This window comes from Columba livia, chromosome 16, assembly GCF_036013475.1.
Source record: "Columba livia isolate bColLiv1 breed racing homer chromosome 16, bColLiv1.pat.W.v2, whole genome shotgun sequence".
Lineage (NCBI taxonomy): Eukaryota > Metazoa > Chordata > Aves > Columbiformes > Columbidae > Columba > Columba livia.
In genome coordinates, this window is record NC_088617.1 from 380,492 (window position 1) to 403,949 (window position 23,458).

The 23,458-nt window shown below is 45.4% G+C and overlaps 1 protein-coding gene across 8 annotated transcripts in view; it reads left to right on the forward strand.

Moving 5' to 3' along the window:
• NCOA3 (nuclear receptor coactivator 3) overlaps nucleotides 1-23,458 on the forward strand; it is a 65,716-nt gene that overhangs the window by 34,672 nt on the left and 7,586 nt on the right. For 5 of the 8 annotated variants that reach the window (XR_010466508.1, XM_021287929.2, XM_065031706.1 and 2 more), the window contains exons 2-16: nucleotides 9,273-9,380; nucleotides 11,267-11,439; nucleotides 12,116-12,216; nucleotides 13,020-13,194; nucleotides 13,737-13,925; nucleotides 14,181-14,282; nucleotides 15,078-15,218; nucleotides 16,263-16,410; nucleotides 17,293-17,681; nucleotides 17,943-18,823; nucleotides 19,208-19,343; nucleotides 20,458-20,637; nucleotides 21,167-21,403; nucleotides 22,161-22,287; nucleotides 22,765-22,936. Coding sequence is in view for 7 of the 8 variants with exons in the window: in XM_021287929.2 (XP_021143604.2) it covers nucleotides 9,283-9,380; nucleotides 11,267-11,439; nucleotides 12,116-12,216; nucleotides 13,020-13,194; nucleotides 13,737-13,925; nucleotides 14,181-14,282; nucleotides 15,078-15,218; nucleotides 16,263-16,410; nucleotides 17,293-17,681; nucleotides 17,943-18,823; nucleotides 19,208-19,343; nucleotides 20,458-20,637; nucleotides 21,167-21,403; nucleotides 22,161-22,287; nucleotides 22,765-22,936 (3,249 nt within the window). In the remaining variant the exon portion in view is untranslated. Of the gene's footprint in view, nucleotides 1-5,468; nucleotides 5,570-9,272; nucleotides 9,381-11,266; nucleotides 11,440-12,115; nucleotides 12,217-13,019; nucleotides 13,195-13,736; nucleotides 13,926-14,180; nucleotides 14,283-15,077; nucleotides 15,219-16,262; nucleotides 16,411-17,292; nucleotides 17,682-17,942; nucleotides 18,824-19,207; nucleotides 19,344-20,457; nucleotides 20,638-21,166; nucleotides 21,404-22,160; nucleotides 22,288-22,764; nucleotides 22,937-23,458 lie in introns of all 8 variants that reach the window. The other 3 variants (XM_013367067.3, XM_065031703.1, XM_065031708.1) reach the window with 2 other exon arrangements.

Consider the following 23,458-nt stretch of genomic DNA (forward strand, 5'->3'; position numbering starts at 1 on the left):
GTAACTCAAGACTTTGAGGCTCTAAATAGCGGGGAATTTGTGGTGATTGTGTAATAACACTCAGTCGCTTCAGTGTGCCATGCGCCTAGTAAAAAGGTCATATTAAAACCAGAATATAAATACCATGTCAAATTTGGAATGAAATTTAGTAAGTCCTGGACGTTTTAATCTCTGAAGATCTGAGTTCTAGTGGGAATTTGGTCTCTCTTGTTTCCCGCTGTCTTCACCTCGGCATTTCTCCAGGGCTCTCGTCCCGTTTCCGGCGGCCAGGCGGTAATGGTTCTGAGGGCCATGGGGGTGCCAGGCTTTGTTTGTTCCATGGATTCGCCCTTCTCTTTGGTGGCTTTTGTAAAATGTGTCCATCATACCTGGCCCGTTACTCTTCTCCTTCTGCAAAGACTCATGTTTCCTTTTCCTGTCTCTCTGTGTTTGAGTCCATTTCGTGCCTGATTCTTCTAAAAACTGAATTTGGCTACGAAAGCAGCAAGAAACAAGAGTAATTTGGTTATGGCACATAGTGCTTCCTAACTGCATCTTACAGAATTATTCCCATCCTCATGTTCCAGACAAAAAGCCCCGCTCCCTCCTCCCCCGCGCCCGTTGCAGGCGGATAAGGCGCCTGTTGTCTGTTGGGAGGGTGGCACAGACGTGGCCCCTCTTCGGGCTCCTTTCTCTCTGCGCTCTACTGGCCGCTCCTTCTCGGGCAAATTGGCCCGGGCTATGCGGGAAGGAATTTAGGTCACAAATAGTCTTCAAATTATTCTACGTGAGTGAGAGGCAGATGTAGCTGACTGTGGATTTGTAGACACTGGGAAGTTATGGCAAAATATGGCAAAATGGGTTTTGTGCAACAAATACTATTTTGTCACCTCAGAGGCGGTTGTCTTCAGAATATCACCAAAGGAGAGTGCGGTTTTAGTGTGAGATCGTGTGCGATCGAAAGAGTTCTAAAGCTATATTTATGGTTTTTATTCCTAGAGATTAGAAGCAGATGTTAAAGCTGTTAAAACAACCAAGAGTATTAGGAATAACTAATTTTAAATAAATACTTTTATGTATTTTCGTTTCAAAATGGATGCAGATATGTTTGTTCTATTTTGAGATCAATCAATACCAGATTCCCGGCCCGTCAGAACAGTGAATTTAAGGTTGTAGCATGAACGTAGCTGTCTTTTTATTTTAATAACTGTTTACTGACTCTTCCAGATACAAGTCTGTAAGGGCTTACCTACGATAAAAACGTTCTAAATGTGTTCTAGAAACGCTCGGCTGGTGCCATCAGCTACACTGAAAGCCCAGATTCTCTTCAGTGCCGCGGCCTGGAGGTGAGTCAGGGTTAAGGACCCTGCCGCGGTTGTGGGGCAGGACTGCCCGCGCTGGGCGCTGCGGCTGCACGGCACCCAGCTGCCCCGCACGTACCCGAGCAGTGTCCTGACAGACACATCTGGCCGGAGGAGTTCGTGCCTTTCACAGCTGGGCGATGGGGGAAGCGGTTTTTCCAGGTCTAGCAGGTGGCCCCTGTGTCTCTGGAGCAGCAGTGAGACGCGGTACCCGCTTTGCCACGGGGCGTTGTGCAGAAGTGACAGGTGAGAGATGTCTACGGCTGCTGTGCGGTGGATGGTGACGGTAAGCATCAAGACTTGTCTTTTTTCTAACGTGGAGCTCACTGGAGTCCCCGTGTTCTCTTTCATACATTTTGTTATAACAGGGTCCTATAGCTGTTCCTGTGAGTAGCAAACAGGGACGTATAGGAAACAAATTAACAAGTAATGACATTCCAAAAATAGAGCCCATGCATTATTTATCAGCGGAACAGGAGATGCGCTCCAAGTGTGTTCCACCTCTGCCCATCCTTTAACTGAGAGCGTCCTGTCATTTTAATATATGCAGAGTGAGCGAGGCTCGAGTTAATTGTCATGTCTGAAAAATAGCTGAGCAGTGCATAGTGCTTACTAAACACTGCGGGGAACTGGTAAATGAAACCTGACAAAGCCTGAAAAATTACAGTCTGGCTAGGACAGAATGTGCGATATGGAAAGGATGTGTGCTGGGTTAAGGTGGTTTAAGGCGTTGCAGCAAGGTGACAAGGTGCGCTTTGCTGGCCACCTGGCTAGAGAGGGCACTCTTTTCTTTCTGTTTCTGATTAGACTGGCAGCCCCGGTTCGGTGGAGTCTGTGAGTCAGTTGTTTATTATCTAGGAAATGACCTTTTTGGCTGAGGGGGTGGGGGAAAAAGAGTGGAGAATAATCAAATGAGTATGTTATGGAATAGTTATTTTATTAGTGCTAGATTAGGATAATGATGTATCAGTACAATTAACAATATAATTCACTGTTTCCTTCATAATGCAAGTAGGGCTGCTTTAATCTTAAAAGGTAAGTTTAGTTTTTTCAGTACAAAATGGTTACGGTACAGCAGAAGCTCTGTATGAAGCGGGTGTCTGTTGCAGTGGTTTGTTACACTGTTCTTTCAGATTCACGGCGCTGGAGTTAAGGTGCAGCAGCATTGTTTTTGTCTGCTGCATTTTTCCTCTGCCAGAGGTTTACAAATAAGCTGGTTTTATGTACTGTAGTTTGGAGTGTGGCATATTGTGTTTGATATCTTTTTAAAACGGGCACATTAATTATCGCTGAAACATTTAAGGAGGATTACAGATACTATCCTTTTTACATCTTCTTTCAAAAAGTAGCCATTGTTTCTACCATGTCTGGCACATTTCACTGTGACTATATATGTATTTTTTAACCTTAAAACCAGTGTAGCTTTAGCTCTCTGTCACAGTGTTGTTGTCTGTGCCACAGGCAACAATGTGGCTTGTCACTTAGCCATCCTATCCATACTCTAATGTAACGTTCTTCCGTTCACGTGATTTAGAATGGGATTGAAAACTGGATTGTATGTACACTAACATTTGGTAGCCAGGCTGTGCTGGATGCCTGGTTTCTATACGGTGTAAACCGAGCTTCTCCGCAGCTCAGCCTGAAGTGGGAGACCAGCGGAAGGTCGCTACGTGGGGCTCGCAGAGATGCGCACGTACGGGGCGCGGGTTTTGAGCGCCCCGGCCGCCGGGCAGACGGGAGGAGGAGCGGGGGCAGGAGCACGGGCAACGGGGCCGAGCGCGCAGCCCCAGGACCGGAGCTGTGCTGCGAGCCCGGCGCTCGAGGCACGCGGCGCCTGCAGATGGGGCAGAGCGGGAAACAGCGCTGAAATAAGTCTTGTTCAAGTTAAGAAGCTGGCTGTTACCTCGGCACTGAGAAGAGGAGGAATGTGGGCTTAGAGCAGGTCAACTCTCAATATTTAGGAGTTTGGGCTTTCATTGGCAAGGAGAAAACATGTATCATTGAAAAGGAGGGATTTTGGTGGTGGTGTTTGTTACAGATGATAACAATATAGTGACTTACTAGTTTATGGATTTTTCATATTCCATTTACAGTGGTAGTAACTCGAGGTCTGCTTTACTTTTGAGATATGGCAAAATTATTCTGTAGCATATTCAATGTTAACTTGTTGGATTACTGGGTGGGGTCTCCCGCCTGCTCCCTGGTTGAACTCCTCCTGCCCGGGTGGCGGCTGCCGCGGCTGCTCCTCTGCAGTGTTTGGCCAGACCGAGGGAGCGCAAACGCTCTTCTGGAGCTTTTTCTGACCCTGCAGGAGCCTTCGGGTTTTTGTTTAGTTACTTCACGGCAGTAATTCTTTGAGAAGTTGGATCCCATCTTCTGTTTATACAGCTCAGATATTGGCACCCATGGATGAGTATTTAGTTGAGAGGAATATCACTTACTCTAAAACTGTGTTAAGATTTTTTTTGGTCTTCACCTTAGTACATGCTCACGGTTCTTCTCTTTCCCCTTGCATTTCCAGGAGGAATCTTTTTGGTACTTTTAGGTCTTGAATCTTCCACTTCTAAGTGATTTTTGTGCTGCTCTTTTCTCGGGCATAGGTCGCGTTCTCAGTGAGACTCTTGTTTGTGATTCTGTTGAACGGCCTCTGTTCTTGCACAGGTATCTGTATGTTCACCAGGCTGTCGAGCTGTTGTAGAAAGCTGAGGGGAAGGGAACCCGCACGGCAGGCTGACCCGTGGGGGCGAGTGGTGCCGCCTGTCTGTGGCCAGCGGCGGCGCGGGGAAGCAGCCCTGGCTGGGGTCGGACGTGCCAGCGGGGCCGGGCGGCGGGCTGGCACCGACTGTCCCGTTGGGCCGACTTAGCGCTTCTGCAGACATGAACAGCTGAAGGATTTAATTTGCCGTGATATCCACACATTCCTGATATTGCATCTTAAGATTTCTTAGATTTTTGAAAAATTATTATTTTAGTTTGTGTGTGTGCGCTTTTGTTCTGGTTTCCATGATGAGCAGAGGTTGATTTAGCATAAAATGGTGTGATAGAAGTCTTTAATTAGGAGACAATTTACCCTTGATGCTTACTCTTACGTGACCACATTGTCAATCAACCTTCTAATTGGTAATTCCAGTTCATATAAATAAAGCTACGATCAGTATTGTCAGAGGGGTGGTTAAACCAGCAGATGAATGCATATGTAACCAGTTGATACGAAAAGGTTCCGTTTCATTTCTTCAGAAATTAGCCACTTGAATAAAAGTCCTTTACCTGCATGCTGGTGATTACCTAGTGACTAGTCTGGGTAGAAGTACCAATTTTGGCACTCGATTTTGGATAGGACTGTGGCGTGCACTCATGTTTGAATGTCTCATCAATATTTCCCAAGAGCTATTTATTTTTCTAATTAGCTTGAACAGCCTCTGCTTTACGTAGCGCTTTGAGCAGTTTGCAGTAAATCAATTCAATCACACAGCTGTTGTTTGAAACTTTTCCTAAGTTACTGTAATTCTCTGTAGAGATCCAGAATCTCACTAATTAGTACACTTAATCATACCTTGTACAAAACGCATGACAACATGGATTAATCATTCGTAGGGTCTCACAGCAGACCGGAGCAGCAGAAGGCGGGTGCTCCCGCCCCGGGAGCCGTTGCTGCCCTCTGGCGGTGGCGGGCCCCGCGTGGCCCGGGCTGGCGGAGCGGCCGCACGCTTCGGTTTTCCTTGCCAGGCAGAACTTTACAAAATAATTAATTTGGGGCTGCAGCTTTTTATAGGAACATTTAAAAGCTGCTGAGACCAAACAGCTACAACAGTTCCATTATTTCTTCAAAAGTAAAAACAACAACAAAAAACCAAACCAAAGCAAACAACTACCACATTTAAAATAGGTTCGTTCTTCTGTGAAAGGGAACCCAGCTTACTGGTGGCATTTGTGGTGATTTGGACTTTTAAGCTGTTTAGCATACAGATGATAGTTAGCTGCACTTACAATAAGTGAGTTTTACACTCATCTAACCTTAAAATATCGCAATACTGAGTGTGTACTTTTTGGCAGGATTATCAATATTAGATGGAAGAGTTGAAAAGCAAGCGCTGTTCTTTGTAAAGTAAAGCTGGTTTTGTTTTTCAGGATGTGACTTAAAATGACTCCTGATTCCGAAGGTCCTCTGAGCACCCCCGCGCGCCTTTGCTAAGGACGAGCGAGTGACCCGTTTCGTGTTTAGGCCACAGGTACCCGAGTACTTACTGCCGTACCGTTTAAACGCCACCGCTTTCAGGTTGCACATACGCGTATGTAAGAAGCATATTCTATAGAGGGGGGAGAGGAGGAAGGAGGGAAGGCAGGCAAGCTGTCACACTTTTTATATATGTGTACTTGAGGGAAATACAAGTTTGTAGTAACAATTTTTCACTAAGACTGTGGACTTGCTGGGTGGAATGTCCTCTAGTTTTATTTATATCACACAAAATTTAAATATTTGGGACTTGTCAGCATAAACTAATTAGTTTGTTACAATCTGCATCTTAAAAAAAAGTGTGACTTAGGCTTTGGTTTTTTTAGAGAGGAGGAAGGATTATAGTTGAGATTTTAACACTATACAGAATTAAAAAAATTCAAACAGTTTTCATGATTAATTGAATCTGGTTTGATTTAATTCTCCATAATTGGCTTATTCTGGGGAATGCTAAGAGCCAATTTGCGCTTTTTCCCTAGTGAATTTTTTAAACAAGAAATCAGCTCGAGCCGAAGAGCTTCCAAGGTGCCATGAGCACATGTATTTAGCACAGGAAAAAGCTGATGGGTTCATGGGACCAAAGAGTGTTAAAAATGTTTTTATACATATAATATGATTTTTAAATAGTTTGGATGTGTTTTAAATTTATATTGTATGGTGGTGCTTTGTGGGTTTTGTTTTTCTGCACGTGCGGTCAACTGTTTCAGCTAAACAAATACAAAAACTCAATCTGAAGCGTCTAATGGTTTGTATTTTTGGGGCCCTGGTGAGGACTGAAGCTTCCCAGTCGCCAGGTCCGGTTTGGTGGGGAGGTGTTTCACCTCCGGTGCTGGAACACAGGGAATGGGATAGCGCTTGAGCTGAGGACAAAAGCAGGGCACTGCAAAGCGAACCAGCAGAAAGCGATTTAACGGATGTTGTTAGTTAAGTGGCTTTCCCGCTTGTGTGAGGGTGAGGCGAGGAAGACCAGGGGAGAAACTATCGTACCAAGCTGGAAACTCTGTGCTTACTGTGCTCGGTACTTGTCGATGTCCATTCGACTTGAACACGTTCCTGAGTTTTGGGTAATTTCTACTTATCTAAAATTTAGCACAATTTGAGGAAAACTCCCCAAACCCCCAAATAGGGTTATTTTTGGAAAGAAATATTTTAGCCTGTTAGAAGTTATAGGTTCCTATTCAATAAATAAAGGTAACACCTGGTGATTTCTTCCATTATTAACTCACTGAATAATAACTTCTTTTGCTACTGTTTCCTGTAGCAGGAAAATTAGTTTAACTGTTAACAACTTGTACTGTAAATGCGTCTGCATTGGGGAGCAGCTTCTGTGATGTCCTCAGAGAAGAGCTCCAGGCTGCCGGAGCCGTTACAGCCCCTCCCGGCCTGCGGTGCTGCTCCTGGGGAAGGACACAGTGCGGAGCTCTGCACCTTCGGGTTGGAATAAAGGGTGTAACAGCAGGGAAACAGCCTGCACCAATTATCTAATTTTTCCTTCCTTTGCCAAACTTCTATATTCAGGCACAGAACGTTTTCTTAAATAGAACTGTATCCTCTGATATGTATCATGTTTGAGACACAATCTTAGAATTTTGGTTTTCTGTTTAATTATACTGTGTGAGTTATCTGTCGGTACAGGTAGGTGTTAAACCAGGAATGACATTTTCATTCAGAATCTTTTAATGCAACCCTGTTACCTGTGAAATTACATTCTGGTGAGGTGTCTGTCCTAGCCCAAATTTTCAGCTATTTAATGTACTTAAATTCCTCCTTCTCCTAAACAGAACTAACTCGAGGCCGCTGACACGCTTGCAGTGCCCGCGCCGTCCCGTGCTGCGTGTGCGCCGTTCCCATGCTGCGTGTTCACCGTTCCCATGCTGCGTGTTCGCCGTCCCCGTGCTGCGTGTTCACCGTCCCATGCTGCGTGTTCACCGTCCCATGCTGCGTGTTCGCCGTCCCCGTGCTGCGTGTTCACCGTTCCCATGCTGCGTGTGCGCCGTCCCCGTGCTGCGTGTTCACCGTTCCCATGCTGCGTGTGCGCCGTTCCCGTGCTGCGTGTGCGCCGTCCCGTGCTGCGTGTGCGCCGTCCCGTGCTGCGTGTGCGCCGTCCCGTGCTGCGTGTTCACCGTCCCCGTGCTGCGTGTGCGCCGTCCCCGTGCTGCGTGTTCACCGTCCCCGTGCTGCGTGTTCACCGTCCCCGTGCTGCGTGTTCACCGTCCAGTGCTGCGTGTTCACCGTCCCCGTGCTGCGTGTGCGCCGTCCCGTGCTGCGTGTGCGCCGTCCCGTGCTGCGTGTGCGCCGTCCCGTGCTGCGTGTTCACCGTCCCCGTGCTGCGTGTTCACCGTCCCCGTGCTGCGTGTTCACCGTCCAGTGCTGCGTGTGCGCCGTCCCGTGCTGCGTGTGCGCCGTCCCCGTGCTGCGTGTTCACCGTTCCCGTGCTGCGTGTTCACCGTTCCCGTGCTGCGTGTTCACCGTTCCCGTGCTGCGTGTGCGCCGTCCCGTGCTGCGTGTTCACCGTTCCCGTGCTGCGTGTGCGCCGTCCCGTGCTGCGTGTTCACCGTTCCCATGCTGCGTGTGCGCCGTCCCGTGCTGCGTGTTCACCGTTCCCGTGCTGCGTGTGCGCCGTCCCGTGCTGCGTGTTCACCGTTCCCGTGCTGCGTGTTCACCGTTCCCGTGCTGCGTGTTCACCGTCCCGTGCTGCGTGTGCGCCGTCCAGTGCTGCGTGTTCACCGTTCCCGTGCTGCGTGTGCGCCGTCCAGTGCTGCGTGTTCACCGTTCCCGTGCTGCGTGTTCACCGTTCCCATGCTGCGTGTGCGCCGTCCCGTGCTGCGTGTGCGCCGTTCAGTGCTGCGTGTTCACCGTTCCCGTGCTGCGTGTTCACCGTCCCGTGCTGCGTGTTCACCGTTCCCGTGCTGCGTGTTCACCGTTCCCATGCTGCGTGTGCGCCGTCCAGTGCTCGGGGGGGCCCGGCTCTGCTGCTGCCCCCCGGGAGCCGCGCTCTGCGGTCACAGGAGCTTGAGAGTCAGACGTTCTCATCAGAATCAGCTGCTGTTACCTGATCAGAGCCTGTTGTATCGTCTGCTGTTGAAACTCCTTGCTTTTCAGATGAGTAGTTAGTTCTTCGTTCAGCTGCCTAATTGAAGAGAATGTTATCCCTGCGGTTCTTCGGTGCTCTACTGTCATCTAGTGGCCTAGTGGTGTGTTTTTCTTGGATGGCCTGTAAGGTGGGCCTCTACAGAAGTGTTGGAGAGGTTTTTGCCCTGAAGGAATAGATGATTGAAGTCTCCAGGCTTGCTCTGCCATCTCTCTGTATGTTGGCTTTTGTCTTATTCATCTTGGTTTTGTATCAGATACTTGGGTGTAAAACCAACGTGTTGTCTGTGCAGTCCATGGGCATAACTACAGAGTAAGGCATCTTTTGTAATTATTTCAAATACAAAATTATGTTTTACTGTCGTTTTTCATTTTATTGTGATGTACAAAGTATATTTTCCTTCCTCTACTAATGCCTGTCAATTGGGATGGGGATTGGTTATGAATATCATTTGATGTTAAGCATTGTAGCATTTGCTCAGCTGAAGAAGAACTTGTGCTTTAAAGAGATGCCAGTGTAATTCTGGGCTTTGTACACGGGCCAAGTAATCCCGTGTCTGCTCCTCCTTTTGAGAGCTTCATTCCAACTCTGACTTTTTTGCTTTTAGTTGCTGATGCATGGTCAAGATGAGCGGATTAGGAGAAAACTCCTTGGATAGCCTGAGCAGTGAGTCAAGGAAACGCAAGCCGTTGCCCTGTGATACACCGGGTGCAAGGTAGGTTTATACTGACCACTCTCTTTTTTGTATTAGGAGGTTTTGAAAATATTTTTCAAGTTTTCATTGCAATTTAGAGTAAGGCTGAGGGAGCTGGGGCTCTGGAGCTGGACAAGAGGAGACTGAGGGGGGACTCATTCCTGGGGATCAATATGGAAAGGGGGAGTGTCAGGAGGATGGAGCCAGGCTCTTCTGGTGACAACCAGTGACAGGACAAGGGGTAACGGGTTCAAACTGGAACACAAAAGGTTCCACTGAAATATGAGAAGAAACTTGTTGGGGGTGAGGGTGGCAGAGCCTGGCCCAGGCTGCCCAGGGGGTTGTGGAGTCTCCTTCTGTGCAGACATTCCAACCCGCCTGGACACCTTCCTGTGTAACCTCATCTGGGTGTTCCTGCTCCATGGGGGGATTGCACTGCATGAGCTTTCCAGGGCCCTTCCAGTCCCTGACACCCTGGGGTTCTGGGGGAAGTTCTGACTAATGATTCCGTTTGATTGAAAACTTCCCCGGGCCAGCTTCTGCTGTGAAGATACACTTTACTGTTATGTGTAGATATGCCAAAGCTGATGGACTATGATTTATAATGAGACTCTCACAGAAATCTAAACGGAGTGAACATATACGGAATCACTGTTTGAAGCTGTGATTACGAGGCAAAACAAGAAGAACTTATTGCTTCACAGATATTCCAAAGGCAGCATTTGGCGTCACCCCTTTGGGTTGTGTTTCTCCAGACTTTGCAAGCATGTCTCAAATTCTGACATTCCATGCTGTCTTCCTGCCCCTCTCTCGTGTTTGTGTTCCCACAGAGTATTAAACTGTATTAAATTTGTCTTCAGTTTCCCCAAAATACCCGGCATCGTGTGTGCTTGTTTCTCTTTTTCATGGACGTCCCCACAGTCCCATGCTCGTTGCCACCATCGTGCAGCAGATTGTGCATGAGATCCTCAGCCTCTCCCGCTGTATCCCGGCGTCTCTTTGGGACTGTCCCCCATTCTGGTCTCTCCTTCCCCTTCTCCAGTGTCTGGCCATTCAGGAATTTGACTTTTCAGTTTGTGCCCTTCATTAGCTTTCTCTGTGTTTCAAGCCCCTGCTTTGTCTGTGTGTTCTCCAGGACTGGCCCATGCAAACCTTCCTGTTCCTTTCACCTGGTTTCTTCTCGAAGAACGTTCCTTCCTTTGATTGCGTCAGTGTGCCCGTTCTCGCCCCTTCCCTCCTCCTGACCGCTTCTTTTCCTGCTCTGGGCATACTCTGTGTGACACCGTTCTCTGTCGGTTTAGGCTGTAGACGGGTCTTTACTTAGCGCGTCAGTCTGTGTAGGAAAGGGAATTTCAGCACTGGGTTGTCTGGGATTCTGATTTGCTTGGATGTTCAGGTGGCGTTTTTGTCCTGATGTCTGGAAACGCCTCTGAGGTATCTCCTCCGGTAGTCATCTTGTTATGAGCAAACCAAACGGATTTCATAAAATGTTAAAATTCTGTTTAATTTGTCTAATAAATGATAAACAAATCTAAAGTAACTTTGATAAAGTAACAAGGATAAAATATACTTCCTCTGTGAGTGTTACAGTTTTATACCAGGCAATTGCTATTGTCATTACATTTGACAACAGAGGAATCACAGGAGGATTATTTTGATTAATAGCTTTCTCATATCCTCTTCAGATAAATTTGTGCTTAATATTATTAAAAACCCCACAAAAGCCCAAACCAAACAGCAACGTAACAAAACACAAGCACGTGCCCTTCAGATTTGTGTTTGCTGGAAGAGTAACTACTACCGAGGTTTAATAGGCAGGTGTTACATGAAGTACGTTGAGGTTCGCAGAGCGAGCACAGCTTTTCCATATGATGGTATGTATATGAAATGATGTTTGTGATTCCTAGTCTGACCTGCGGTGGCGAGAAGCGTCGGCGCGAGCAGGAAAGCAAATACATTGAAGAACTGGCTGAACTGATATCTGCTAATCTGAGCGACATTGACAATTTTAACGTCAAACCAGACAAATGTGCTATTTTGAAAGAAACCGTGAAACAGATTCGACAGATAAAAGAGCAAGGTACAGTTCTCTGCTAAACCAAAAGAAGTAATTTCATTTTCGTGTGATTCCTTTTCCAAAGCAGTAGTTCCTTGAGAAATTAGTAGTGTTTTTCACACGGGCAGTTATGGCTGAGAAGGTCTGCCGACTTTGGCTAATTTTCTGTTTAGAAGTGTTTACCGTACCTTTTTAATGGGAAATCGGGGCTCTAGAGCCGCGCGCGGCCTTTCCCGGTCGGAGTCCTGGAGGCGCTGGGAAGGCTCAGGCTGGGCCGCAGAGCGGCTGGAAGCAGATGGGCCTGTGCCGTCTGCGGGTGCAGCACAGCAGCTCCCCACGGGCACGTGGAACGCGCGCTGTTGGCCTTCACTTCGCGGGACTTCGTGCTTCGAGTGAGTGTAGTGCTTCGAAACTGATTCCTGAGAAAAATATGGGGCAAACTTCCAATCAGATGTATTGATTTTACTTTGCTTGTTTCTCTTGGCTCTGTCAAGTCAGTTTGTGTGAGCAGAGTTCTGCGTTATGTAGCTGTGACATCTTTTTCTAGTCTTAAGCAAATTATCAATATATGAGACCTCCTGTCTCATTTGTGGGGTTTCTTGCCTTTCTTCACATGCTTCCTAGAATCTGGCTTGTAAATATTTGAATCTGGTCTTCATTTGAAATGTTTCTCTACCAAAATGTATCTTTTGGGTTTCAGGAAAAGCGGTTTCTAATGATGATGATGTTCAGAAAGCTGATGTGTCTTCTACAGGTCAAGGAGTTATTGATAAGGATTCTCTGGGACCTCTTTTATTACAGGCGAGTATAAATTAGGCTTCAATAAATCTCTATGGAATCAAATCCTTCAGGCAGGTGAAAATATTGCACTGAAGCCTGCAATCATATAGTAATAAATAGTACACAAGAACTATCCAGAACTGTATGTGAAAGGGTCAGGAATAAAATCTCATGTTTTCTTAATTTTGCTGAAATTCTCTGTCGAAGGAAAAAGAAGAATAGCATTTGGCCGTGGAATATTTTACTTTTACTTTAGGAGATAGTCATTAAAATAAATGGATGCTGTTTTGCTGACATTCTGTGATTCTTTATGCCCAGAAAACCAATCCCATATTTGCAAGTGCACTGAAGAGCAGTTTTGAGACTTTACTGTTTCACATAGATGCTGAGTTTTTCTTTCAGTTAAGAAAATGCAGTATTTTAGGAGATGGGTAGAGCCTCTCCCTTATCACTCACGAGTGGCAATACCTGCCTGCTCATGTCTTACTGCGTGTTTCTATTGAATTTCTTCTGGTTTCAATTTACCAGCTATTGAAATAATGTTACACAGTCATTATCTTGTGTTGAAGTAAAGCAAGAATGAAACACGAAGGTGGTTATCATGGTGAAAGAGCTCGTAGGAATAACAACTGAATGGATTCATTTTTAGTATTTAAATTCTTGCTCACCAGACACAGTTTTTCTCAGAGAAAAATTCAAAGCTTCAGCACTACTAATGAAAATGCCTGTATTGTAACTGGACGTTTATCACCCACATAGTTTTTGAAATGGGTGATGTTCAGAATTCGGCAGTGTGTCTTACACGTTGTCATGTTAATACTCAGGCATTGGACGGTTTCCTGTTTGTTGTAAATCGAGATGGGAACATCGTATTTGTGTCAGAAAACGTCACACAGTACCTGCAATACAAGCAGGAAGATTTGGTTAATACAAGTGTCTATGGCATCTTGCATGAAGAGGACCGGAAGGACTTTCTTAAAAACCTACCTAAATCTTCAGGTAATACAGGTTGACTTACTACACTGTTACTAGCCCGCGTGAGAACAGAGGAGAAAACAACCCAACTCGTAATGGGTAACCTTTCAAAAGAAATTACTGATACAACGAATGTTTGACTACAAAACTGTGTTAATCTTGGAAAATATTACTGTGTTCTTACTAAAGCAACACCACCAGAAATAAATGTGCTGGAAATTCGCACCGTACTTCAGCCTTTGCAATTTGTTTACGTGTAACTTAAACCACGGATACTGCAGTAAGAGTTTCCTAATGACACAAGGTGGAGGGAACGGCTCAAGTTTTAAATACGTGAAAGACTTTTCAGCTCTTCTTCAGTGGCTGAAAGCATCTTGTAGGGGAAGAGATTCCTTGATTATCAGTGCTGCTATTCCCAAGATATAAAACTGATGGTATATTGAGAAAGAATCTTAAAACATTCTTTAATGTCTGTAGTCTAAAAACAAGGTATCTACAGTCAGAAAAAACAGTTATTAATGATTTTATCTTAAAATCTTGATAAATTTTTACTGTATTATTTGAAGTTAATGGAGTTGCTTGGACCAATGAAACCCCCCGACAGAAGAGTCACACGTTCAATTGCCGGATGATGGTGAAAACCTCCCATGATCTCTTGGAAGACGTAGGCAGCCTCCCGGATACGCGTCAAAGATACGAAACAATGCAGTGCTTTGCTTTATCTCAGCCGAGAGCCATGATGGAGGAGGGGGAAGGTAGGAGATTCTGGGGGATTCTGGTGCACAAAAGAAAACTCCGAGTAAAGCTTTTTGGTATTCGGTGTATGGTATGAAATCGGTGGCTTCTGCAATCCGTTGTTACGTAAGTAGGAAAAGAATGCAAAACCTTCCATACTTACTGTTTATAGTTCCATTTTAACAGTGAAAGGCACTTCAGCTGTTTTATTAGATGCTTTAGTGCAATAAATCAGAAGGGAAATTAAAGCAAAAACGTTCTTTTTTTCAATACAGATTTGCAGTCCTGTATGATTTGTGTGGCACGGCGTATCACGACTGCAGAAAGGGCATTTCCGACAAACCCGGAGAGCTTTATTACAAGACACGATCTTTCAGGTGAGCGGTGTGCCCGGAAGCGGGTATGGAGGTATCTTTTGTGCCGGCGCGCTCTTGTTTGGAGTAGAGCAGGTACGTAAAGAGTGTCTCTGGAGTGACCGGCGGGGTTCTCGCTGGCAGTTCCTGCGGTTCTGCCGCCCTGCACCGCGGGAACAGCAGCTGTGGGACGTGTCTTCTGTCTCCGTGCGAGTACGCTCTTGTTCGGCAGGTTGGTGTTAGAGCATTACTTGTGTTTTAGCTTGACGACATTTCAAATGGTCGTCATCGTGTTTTCCTTTACATGTAAGAAATATTTTAAATTATAACTGAACCTAATGAGAGTTCGTTAGAATGCATGTATTTTTCCACAGAACATGAGCTAATGTTCAAAGTGGTTTATGCTGTTTAAATTGAAATACTTATATAATCCAGAGGGGGCTTTTTCAGATGCCAAATAGTGTTTATAATGTTCATTTGTGGATGTCGTTGGTCGGTATATTTGAAAATTTTACTGTGTGTGCATCCTTCGGGTGTCAGAGACTGAAGGTTCTGTTTTCTAGAGTTCTGACATTAACCTGTGGGTGCTTCCCGTCTCCCTTTTCAGTTATCTGAATCCCTTTGAATATTGATGGTTTAACAAGTGGCATCATATTCTCACATGGCAGATTATTCATAAATGTGACTTCTTCATACTCCAGGTTTAGTGTTAGACTGACGAACAGTTGGTGATATTGGAGCCTTCTGGAATGTATCGTATCTATATGAAAGTATTGGCATAGTCATAAAGAGTTGAACTTGTGCACGTTGCTGTTCCAGGCAAACTTGTCAACATCGACACAAACTCATTACGGTCTTCGATGAGACCCGGCTTTGAGGATATCATTCGTCGGTGCATTCAGAGGTTCTTATGCCATAATGATGGACAGTCGTGGTCGAACAAACGCCACTATCATGAAGGTAAAAATCTGTTTGCAATGGTTGGTCATCCTGCTTCTCCTCGTGGCTGCAAAAATGCTAAATTCTGCCTGCGTTCATGTTTTTTCATATCTTTTGTTAGTATTAATTGCTGTGGCTCTTATTGCAAAGCTGAAGGAGGATGAGTTCCTGAGAAACAGGAATTCTGATGGACGTTATTTTGGTTTTCCAATGTGTCTGTTCTGATAGTTTTCCTTTTGTTTGAGTTCCTCCTTCCGTCTGGTCAAGGGTAGCTCGCTAGGAGTGGTCACAGTGGTGGTGGTGCCTTTTTCTATTGGAGGCACAGAGGCTCCAGGTGTTCTCGGTGTCCCGCTGTTAGGTGTTGTGTAACGCTAGCTCGATGACTTGATGAGGCGCAGGGAAGCCGCCGTGTTCAGGAAGAAAGGTGACATTTTCTAAGTTTTCTAAACTCTGGTCGTTTTCAAGGGTTCACAAGGTACTTCCGGTAGAGGGGATATTAAATCAAGAGAAACTCAGACTGGCAGAAAACGGAGTTGCCGTTCCATTGGAAATTCTTTCACTTAACTCATTAAATAAATCCTAAATTTATAAGAAATTTGGAGCTCAAATTAAAAGCAATGGTTTCCACATTTTTTTAAATGGAAATAAACTTTTAAACATTTAAACTTCAAAACAGTCCATCTGAAGGTTTCCAAGCGTCATTTCTGTTCTGTATCAATTACCGGTATGTTTTGGTGCAATTCCTACTTGGTTGGTTACACCTGCTCCCCAGGGAGAAGCCACGGAAACCTACTAACCTAGCCCTGGAAATCCTAATACATGTAGAGCCTTGCCACCTGTTCATGGTGAGCACAAAATCGTCTGTTGCCTTTTATCTTCCTCTACTAATTTAGGAGAAAATGTGGAATATTGCCTTTTTCCCTTTTTCTGAATATCTATTTTTCCTTTTTTTTTTTTTTTATAAGCTTCAGCAAATGAGGGGTATCATGTTAAATATCTGTAGAGTGCATATTAATAATTCTTGGGCTTTTAACTATGATCTCTATGTGTGCATTTCCTTTACAGCTTACACGCAAGGCCATGCTGAGACGCCGTTGTATCGGTTCTCTTTAGCGGATGGCACCATAGTGACGGCGCAAACAAAAAGTAAACTGTTTCGAAACCCTGTGACTAATGACCGCCATGGATTTGTCTCTACCCACTTTCTTCAAAGGTGAAACCAGTGGTATCTGTTTGTCATTTAAGTGTCATAGCTTTTAAAGATACATCTGAAGAAAAAGCATACCAAAATATTTTATCTGATCAAAACTCAAGGGGAGTTTGGGAAGCAGAGTTGCACCGGATGCACATAAAGGTGTCAGCCCAACGCTGACGCTCCTGACTGCCCTGTGTGGCAGGAGGGCAGTACCGGTCCAAAGAGGTTTTCCTCAGTGCCTGCGTGGAGCCTGTGTTAGATCTTCGTTATTCATTTGAGTTAACGTTCGTTATGATGAAATGCTGAAAGTAGAAACGCTCAGGTACATGCTTTATCTTACTCTTCTTAACTGCAGACCAATTAAAAACACAACAAAACCCCCTCAGATGCATCGTTGATGACTCCAAGTTAAATGTACCTTAAATAGCACTTCCTGGGAGCAGTTCTTGTTGATTGCAAGAATAATTGAAATGCCGCTCTGGAAGGAATCTGTCTGCTGCTGGCATTAAAGTGCCCCAGGTGCTGAAAACCAAGGAGCTGAGGTGGTTCAGGGCATCGTTAGTGTGCGCAGCGGAGCAGTGTCACACACTGACTCAGGAAGGGGCCCAGAGACGGAAGGCGTTCAAACTGAAAAGTCTGACTGATGAAAGAAAGCTGTTTGAGGGGTGATGCTTCTGTCCGTACAGCCCAGAGCACCTAAGGGACCAGGCACTTCTGTAACGAAGAAGTGAGTGGTGTGGCTTAGTTCTGCTGTTGTGGAAGCCTGAATTCTCACTGCTCTTTTGGAAAACAAAAATTGGAAAATTATTTAACAGTGTTATTCTGTCTTTGTAGCACTTGATTCCAAATAAGGTTTTAATTTGTTTTGTGGGGTTTCTGGGGATGTTGTTGAACTTACAGAGAACAAAATGGATATCGGCCAAACCCTAACTCAGTTGGGCAGAACGTCAGAACAGCCGTGGCTGGGAACGCGAGCTCTGCCGGCGCTCTGGTGACCGCGTCCCCTGGCCACGGGCTGGCAGCGCAGAGCAGGAGCTACGGGCTGGCAGATCCCGGCGCCGTGGGGCAGCTCAGCAGCACCCGGTACGGAGGCCCCGGGAGCGTGGGGCCAGCGAGCTCTGGGCCCGGCATGCAGCCCTCTGCGTACCAGAACAACAGCTACGGGTTAACTATGAGTAGCCCACCACATGGTAGTCCTGGTTTAACTTCCAACCAACAGAATCTAATGATATCTCCTAGGAATCGAGGGAGTCCAAAAATGAGTTCGCACCAGTTTTCTCCAGTTACAGGTACTTTATTTTTGCTGGAATCTCTCTTTTTTTAATTTTAAGCCATCTTTTCTCATGTTTATCTGAATTCCATCTTTCATCCTTTTAAACAGTTCTGTATGACCTTGTACATGTTACGTAAGTGTAGTATACCTAAAATTATTAATTTTAAAATTATTTTAAAATAATTAACTGAATCTGGCAGTCAGACGTAAACTGAAGGAAGAGTAGATACAGACAGCACTGTGGTCTAATAAGTGGGATCTCTGTTGTGTGATCCAGGTATGCACTCTCCCATGGGATCTGCCAGCAACACCGGCAACAACACGTTCTCTAGCAGTTCTCTTAGTGCTCTTCAAGCCATTAGTGAGGGTGTTGGAACTTCCCTTTTATCAACACTTTCTTCACCGGGTCCAAAATTGGATAATTCCCCAAACATGAGTGTATCTCAGCAAAGTAAAACAAGTACCCAGGAGTCCAAAAGCCCTTCTGGTTTGTACTGTGAACAGAACCAAGTGGAAAGTTCCATCTGCCAGTCAAACAGCAGGGATCTCCTCAGTGAGAAAGACAGCAAAGAGGGCAATGTGGAGGCATCTGAAAGTCAGAGAGCGCCATCTGAAAGCAAAGGGCATAAAAAACTGCTTCAGCTACTCACGTGCTCCTCAGATGACAGAGGCCATTCTACAGCTTCAAACTCCCCTTTGGACTCCAGCTGTAAAGAATCCTCCACCAGCGTTACCAGCCCGTCCGGAGTTTCCTCGTCCACGTCGGGGGGGGTATCTTCCTCCTCGAACGTGCACGGGTCGCTCCTGCAGGAGAAGCATCGCATTTTGCATAAATTGTTACAGAACGGTAATTCTCCAGCAGAGGTAGCCAAGATCACAGCCGAAGCTACTGGTAAAGACACGTATCATGATGTTAGTAATACAGCCCCTTGCGGAGAAGGCACCGTCAAACAGGAGCAACTGAGCCCAAAGAAGAAGGAAAACAATGCTTTACTGAGGTATCTGTTAGATAAAGATGATGTGAAGGACCCACTTTCCAAAGAGCTGAAGCCTAAAGTAGAAAATGTGGATAATAAAATGGGACAATGCAGTAGTTCTACAGTTCCTACTTCCAGTCAAGAAAAAGAGACAAAGATAAAACCGGAACCCCCAGAGGAGGTACGGTATAATGTAAAGTGATGGTAGCGAACAAACCAATATTTTCTTATTTCAGCAAATGGCCAAATAAAGAACACCCTTGTTTGCACGTGTGTGTAAACTTGTCTAGAAAGTTCTGTGCAAATGGTGTGACACTGTATGAGCAGGTTTTATTGTAGAACTGCTGTATAACCAAACGTGCCGTACTGAAGTTGTGGGCTAATGTTATCAATGAGTTATGGTTTGATTAAGGTAGCCTATATTTACAAACTCTTCCTTAACATAAGGTCTTTAATATCTGCGATTTCACAGTTACATCTTTCCAGATTAGCGAGGAGCTAAATAAAAGCTGAAGGAAAGCCATGTGATAGTAAATAACCTTGGTGTTTCACTGTGTCTTTTCAGATGAGTGGTGACTTGGATAATTTGGATGCAATTCTAGGTGATCTGACTAGTTCAGAGTTTTACAATAATGCGATGTCTGCAAATGGAAATAACCTTGGAACAAAGCAAGCATTATTTCAAGGAAATGCACTGTTGGGTAAGGAATTTAGTGTCACATTGGTTTTAAAATTAGGGTTCTTTTCTTGCCTGATGTAAACATAATGTGTTCTCAAACCCTTAGAGAATACTTCCTTGATCTCCTGTATCTTCAAGGACAAATGTAATGCAGAATGGCTAATTGTGCTTTCAGAGGCAGTTATGTACAGCATTCGCTGTCTCGGCAGCACTCATCTGCTATGTACACAACGAATGAAGTTAACATCATTTCCTGGTTTTGTGTTCTCTTCTGCGTTTGTCTAATGTAGATTTCTCTGAGACATCAGGAAAAATGTTTTGAGAGTTGCAGATTAAAATTAGTGTTCCTTACAGATGACTAGGGGAACAATATGGGCTTGGTGGCAAGCTTTGGTTGCCCCCTTACTGTGTGCAAAACCACCTTGTGGCCTAGGGAGTCTGACCAGTGCTCCTGGTCACTGAGCAGTGCCCTTCCCGAGGAGCAGGCTGAGCAGGACAGGAGGGCGGCCCTGCTGCTGGGCCAGCGGCATTGGCCTTGTCGCTTCCTTTTGTAACGTGGGTCAGCGCCTGATTATATAGGGCAATAGACTTGCTGCAGTGGCCTAAGGACACGAAACATGGATAATGAGAAATGTAAAACCAGGTACAAGAACAAGTAAGGCCGCCGACGCCATTGGCGGTGGAGCAGAGTGATTTCTGGGTTGAATTAGTCCACGTCGGATGCTGTGCTCAGGAACACGGCGCTTCTGGATTCAGCCTGTTCCAACCCATCGTTTGACTTGGTTCTGTCTCCACGTGAGAGTTATCCAAAGGCTGGGCAGTCCACTCACATATATCAAGGCATCTGTCATAATAGCGTGTTTCAAAATGTTAAAAAAGTGGTTCATTATAGAACTTAAATTAAAATGAACACTTTTATGTCTAGGGCCAAAAGGAACTGCGTCTGGCTTTTCCTGTAAAAGGTTCTAACTATGTACTCAAAATGCGATTTGTGTAGCGAGAACATAAACGGAACTATTCCTGGCTTGTTGAAGGTCAAATGCGTGTGCCCATAAACAGGTCAGACTTACTTGAGTCGTTGCTGGTGCCGCCTCTTTAAAACGTGGCGCTGCATGCATCTTCCCGTCGTTTGACAGGCACGAGGAGTCCCCAGTCGGCGCAGGCTGCCCGCGCGCCCTTCGCCAGGGCCGTGTCTCTGGACAGCCCGGGCGCTGCGGTCAGGAACGTCAGCGCGTTCTCCATGTTACACAAGCAGAACCTGATGGGTGGAAGTCCAAGGATGATTGAAAACCAGGAGAATTTTGGAGCAAATCTGGGTTTGTTGGTTTTCGTACAAATAGACCTCATTGTAAAGGAAAAAGCTTTATGTAAAACATGTTGTGAGATTATAATATGAGTTTTGGTTAGATGAAACCTTAACGTTAAAGAGTATTAATTTTATCATCAGCATATAAATGCTTTTTAATTATTATCCCTAGTAAAAATTATAAGAACATAACTGTGTACCATCTGTGTATTTATTTCCAGTACTGTGTTTAGTAGTTAAATCATTTTTTACTATTTTGAGTTTTGAATTTAACATATGTTTTCAGTAGATAGAAGCAAGAACAGGTCACGATGGCAGTCAGTCATTAATGCTTTAAAATATATTTAGATGAGTATAGTGGTTTGATTTAGAACTTGGCATGGTAGGCTTCAGGTACTGTTGTAGGAGTGCAGTGAATTGCTCCACCTTTGGCGGGTGTCTTTGCTGGTAAAACAAAACCCTGTAAGAATAATTCTGTTACCGAAATGTGTGATGTATCCTACGTGAAGGATGATCGTGTGTTCTGGTGTTCACGGCAGGAGGTGCTCCCAGCAGAAGTGTCGCGGTGGGTCAGCACCCGGCGGCAGACTGGGCTTTGCCGAGCTCCAAGGGCAGCAGAGCGGAGCCTGCTGCCGCGTCCGTGGGCAGGCCGGGGCCCGAGTTCAGCGCGTCGCTCCCCAGGCCCGCGGCCGGCGGCTCCGTGCCCGGGCTGCCCGTTCGCTCCAGCAGCATCCCCGGTGCGCGGCCAGTGCTGCAGCAGCAGATGATTCACATGAGTAAGTTCTGCACGTTTTATTGTTCCACTCAGCACAAGTTCACTAGTTCCTTATTGAGCGTTCGGTGTCAGAATCTTTTTGCTCTGGGTGGAATACCAGCTTTCCATCCAGAGGTTTTCTGAGGTAAAGACTGTTGTTCCCTGGCTGGGACACCTGATGGTTTTTTGGCGTTTTCATTTTCTTCTGGTGCTGTGTGTTTCGTACACAGGTAATTCATGCTGAGTCTCCAGATTTTGAGGGGCAATTTCTGTGTATTTCGTTAGTGAAGTACTGCTCTGCTAACTTCCAGGAACTAAGTGCCATCTGTAATTATACGAGAGTGTGCTGGTATTCTGATTGATTCATTGTGCTTTTTGTTTGTTTGTTTGCTCTTCTTGGTAATCAGGATTTTTTAAAGCTTTTTCTTGAATACTTTAAAATTCTCACATGGAGCATTGAAATGTCATATAAAACCACATAGCAAATACAGGTTCTCTTTTAAGTATTCGTGTTGGCATTGGAGAAAATAAGCTGAATGTCTAAAATACGAAGAGAGTATTAAAGCCCGTAGTTTTTTTCTGGTTTATATCTCTAACAAAATTGTCCTGTCTAATGTGCAAATGTGGCTTGCTCAGAAAGGGCTGTTAGCAGTGCTGATGGAAAGCTTGCAAAGCTGCTTGACAATTTGTGCGGTCATCCACGATGCTTTACATGACCCTTGGGAGAGCAAGGGGGTACTTTTTGGTTTTAAACATTGCATGAATGTTTCACCTTGCAGGGCCGAATGAGATGAACATCGGCATGGGGGGGAATCCGTATGGACAGGCAGGACCGTCTCACCAGCCCAGCTCGTGGCCTGACAACGTGCTGTCCATGGAGCCAGCATCGCGGGGGGCGCAAAACAGGTACAACCGGGGAAGCTTTTAGGATAATTTTAAATACAACTGCTCTCTGTTTGTCGGAAGAATTTAAGACCTGGAGAAGGTTAATGTAGCACATAGAGTGGGGATAACAGATTTGAGAAGGAATGTTTCCACTTCTGCTGCTGTCTTCTCATGATGTGAAACTGGGTATCTTTTAGCCCCGCTCCACAAAACGCATTGCTAACAAAATCAGTCCTTGAGTGGAGTCACAGAGAAAGAGGTGGGAAAATCTGAGAGTCCTGTCTCTGTAGCACACGCAGAAGCCAGGAAGAAAGAGAATCTACGTGTGTTGAAGGACGAATGGCAGTTGAGTGGACACTCTAGGACCTAAATTTGGGACTTAAGTTCTTAAATCTTACTTCAGTCTTCTGAGTGACTACAGTGCTTAATCGTCTCCAGGTCAATATATGATATATGCCTTTATAGTCCATAATGGCTGTAATGTTCTTGTATTTATAGACAATTAGTTAGAAACTCTTTGGATGACCTCTTGTGTCCGGCACCCAGTATGGAAGGCCAGAATGATGAAAGGGCCCTTTTGGATCAGCTGCACACGTTGCTGAGCAATACGGACGTCACGAGTCTGGAAGAAATCGACAGGGCGTTAGGAATTCCTGAGCTCGTAAACCAAGTAAGTAAACAGAGATCTTGGCCATTTATTTTCCAAAAACCTTATTATTTTTTTACTTGAAAGTGAAGAGAACCTCCTCACTGCCTCTGTGCTCCGTACTTCATGGCTTCGTTCTCCTAAATCTGCCTTTGGAAGCATCTACATTGAGTAGTGGTTTTCATTGGAGAAGCTCAGTATTGGTTACACTTTTTTGTGCATTACAAAACCATAAAATGGCGTCTTCTTATCTAAGGTTATTGTAATATGCCTTGGTATATAGTGTGTGGGTGGTGTGTTTCATTTTGTTTGTTTTGTGGGTTTTGTTTGTTCGTGAGTTTTCTAGGGGGCGTAAATCATTACAGTTCCATGCGCAGAGTGCTGCCGGTTCCTCCAGTCGGCTGAGCCCGAGCGCTGGGATCCGTGGCTGGCAGCGCGGGGCCAGCGGGCCGGGCGCCTCCCGCTCCTCCGCGTCCCGCTTCCGCGTGCACGGCCAGCAAACGGAACAAGCCACGCCGAGAGTCATTTGGAACTTGCTGAAAACCA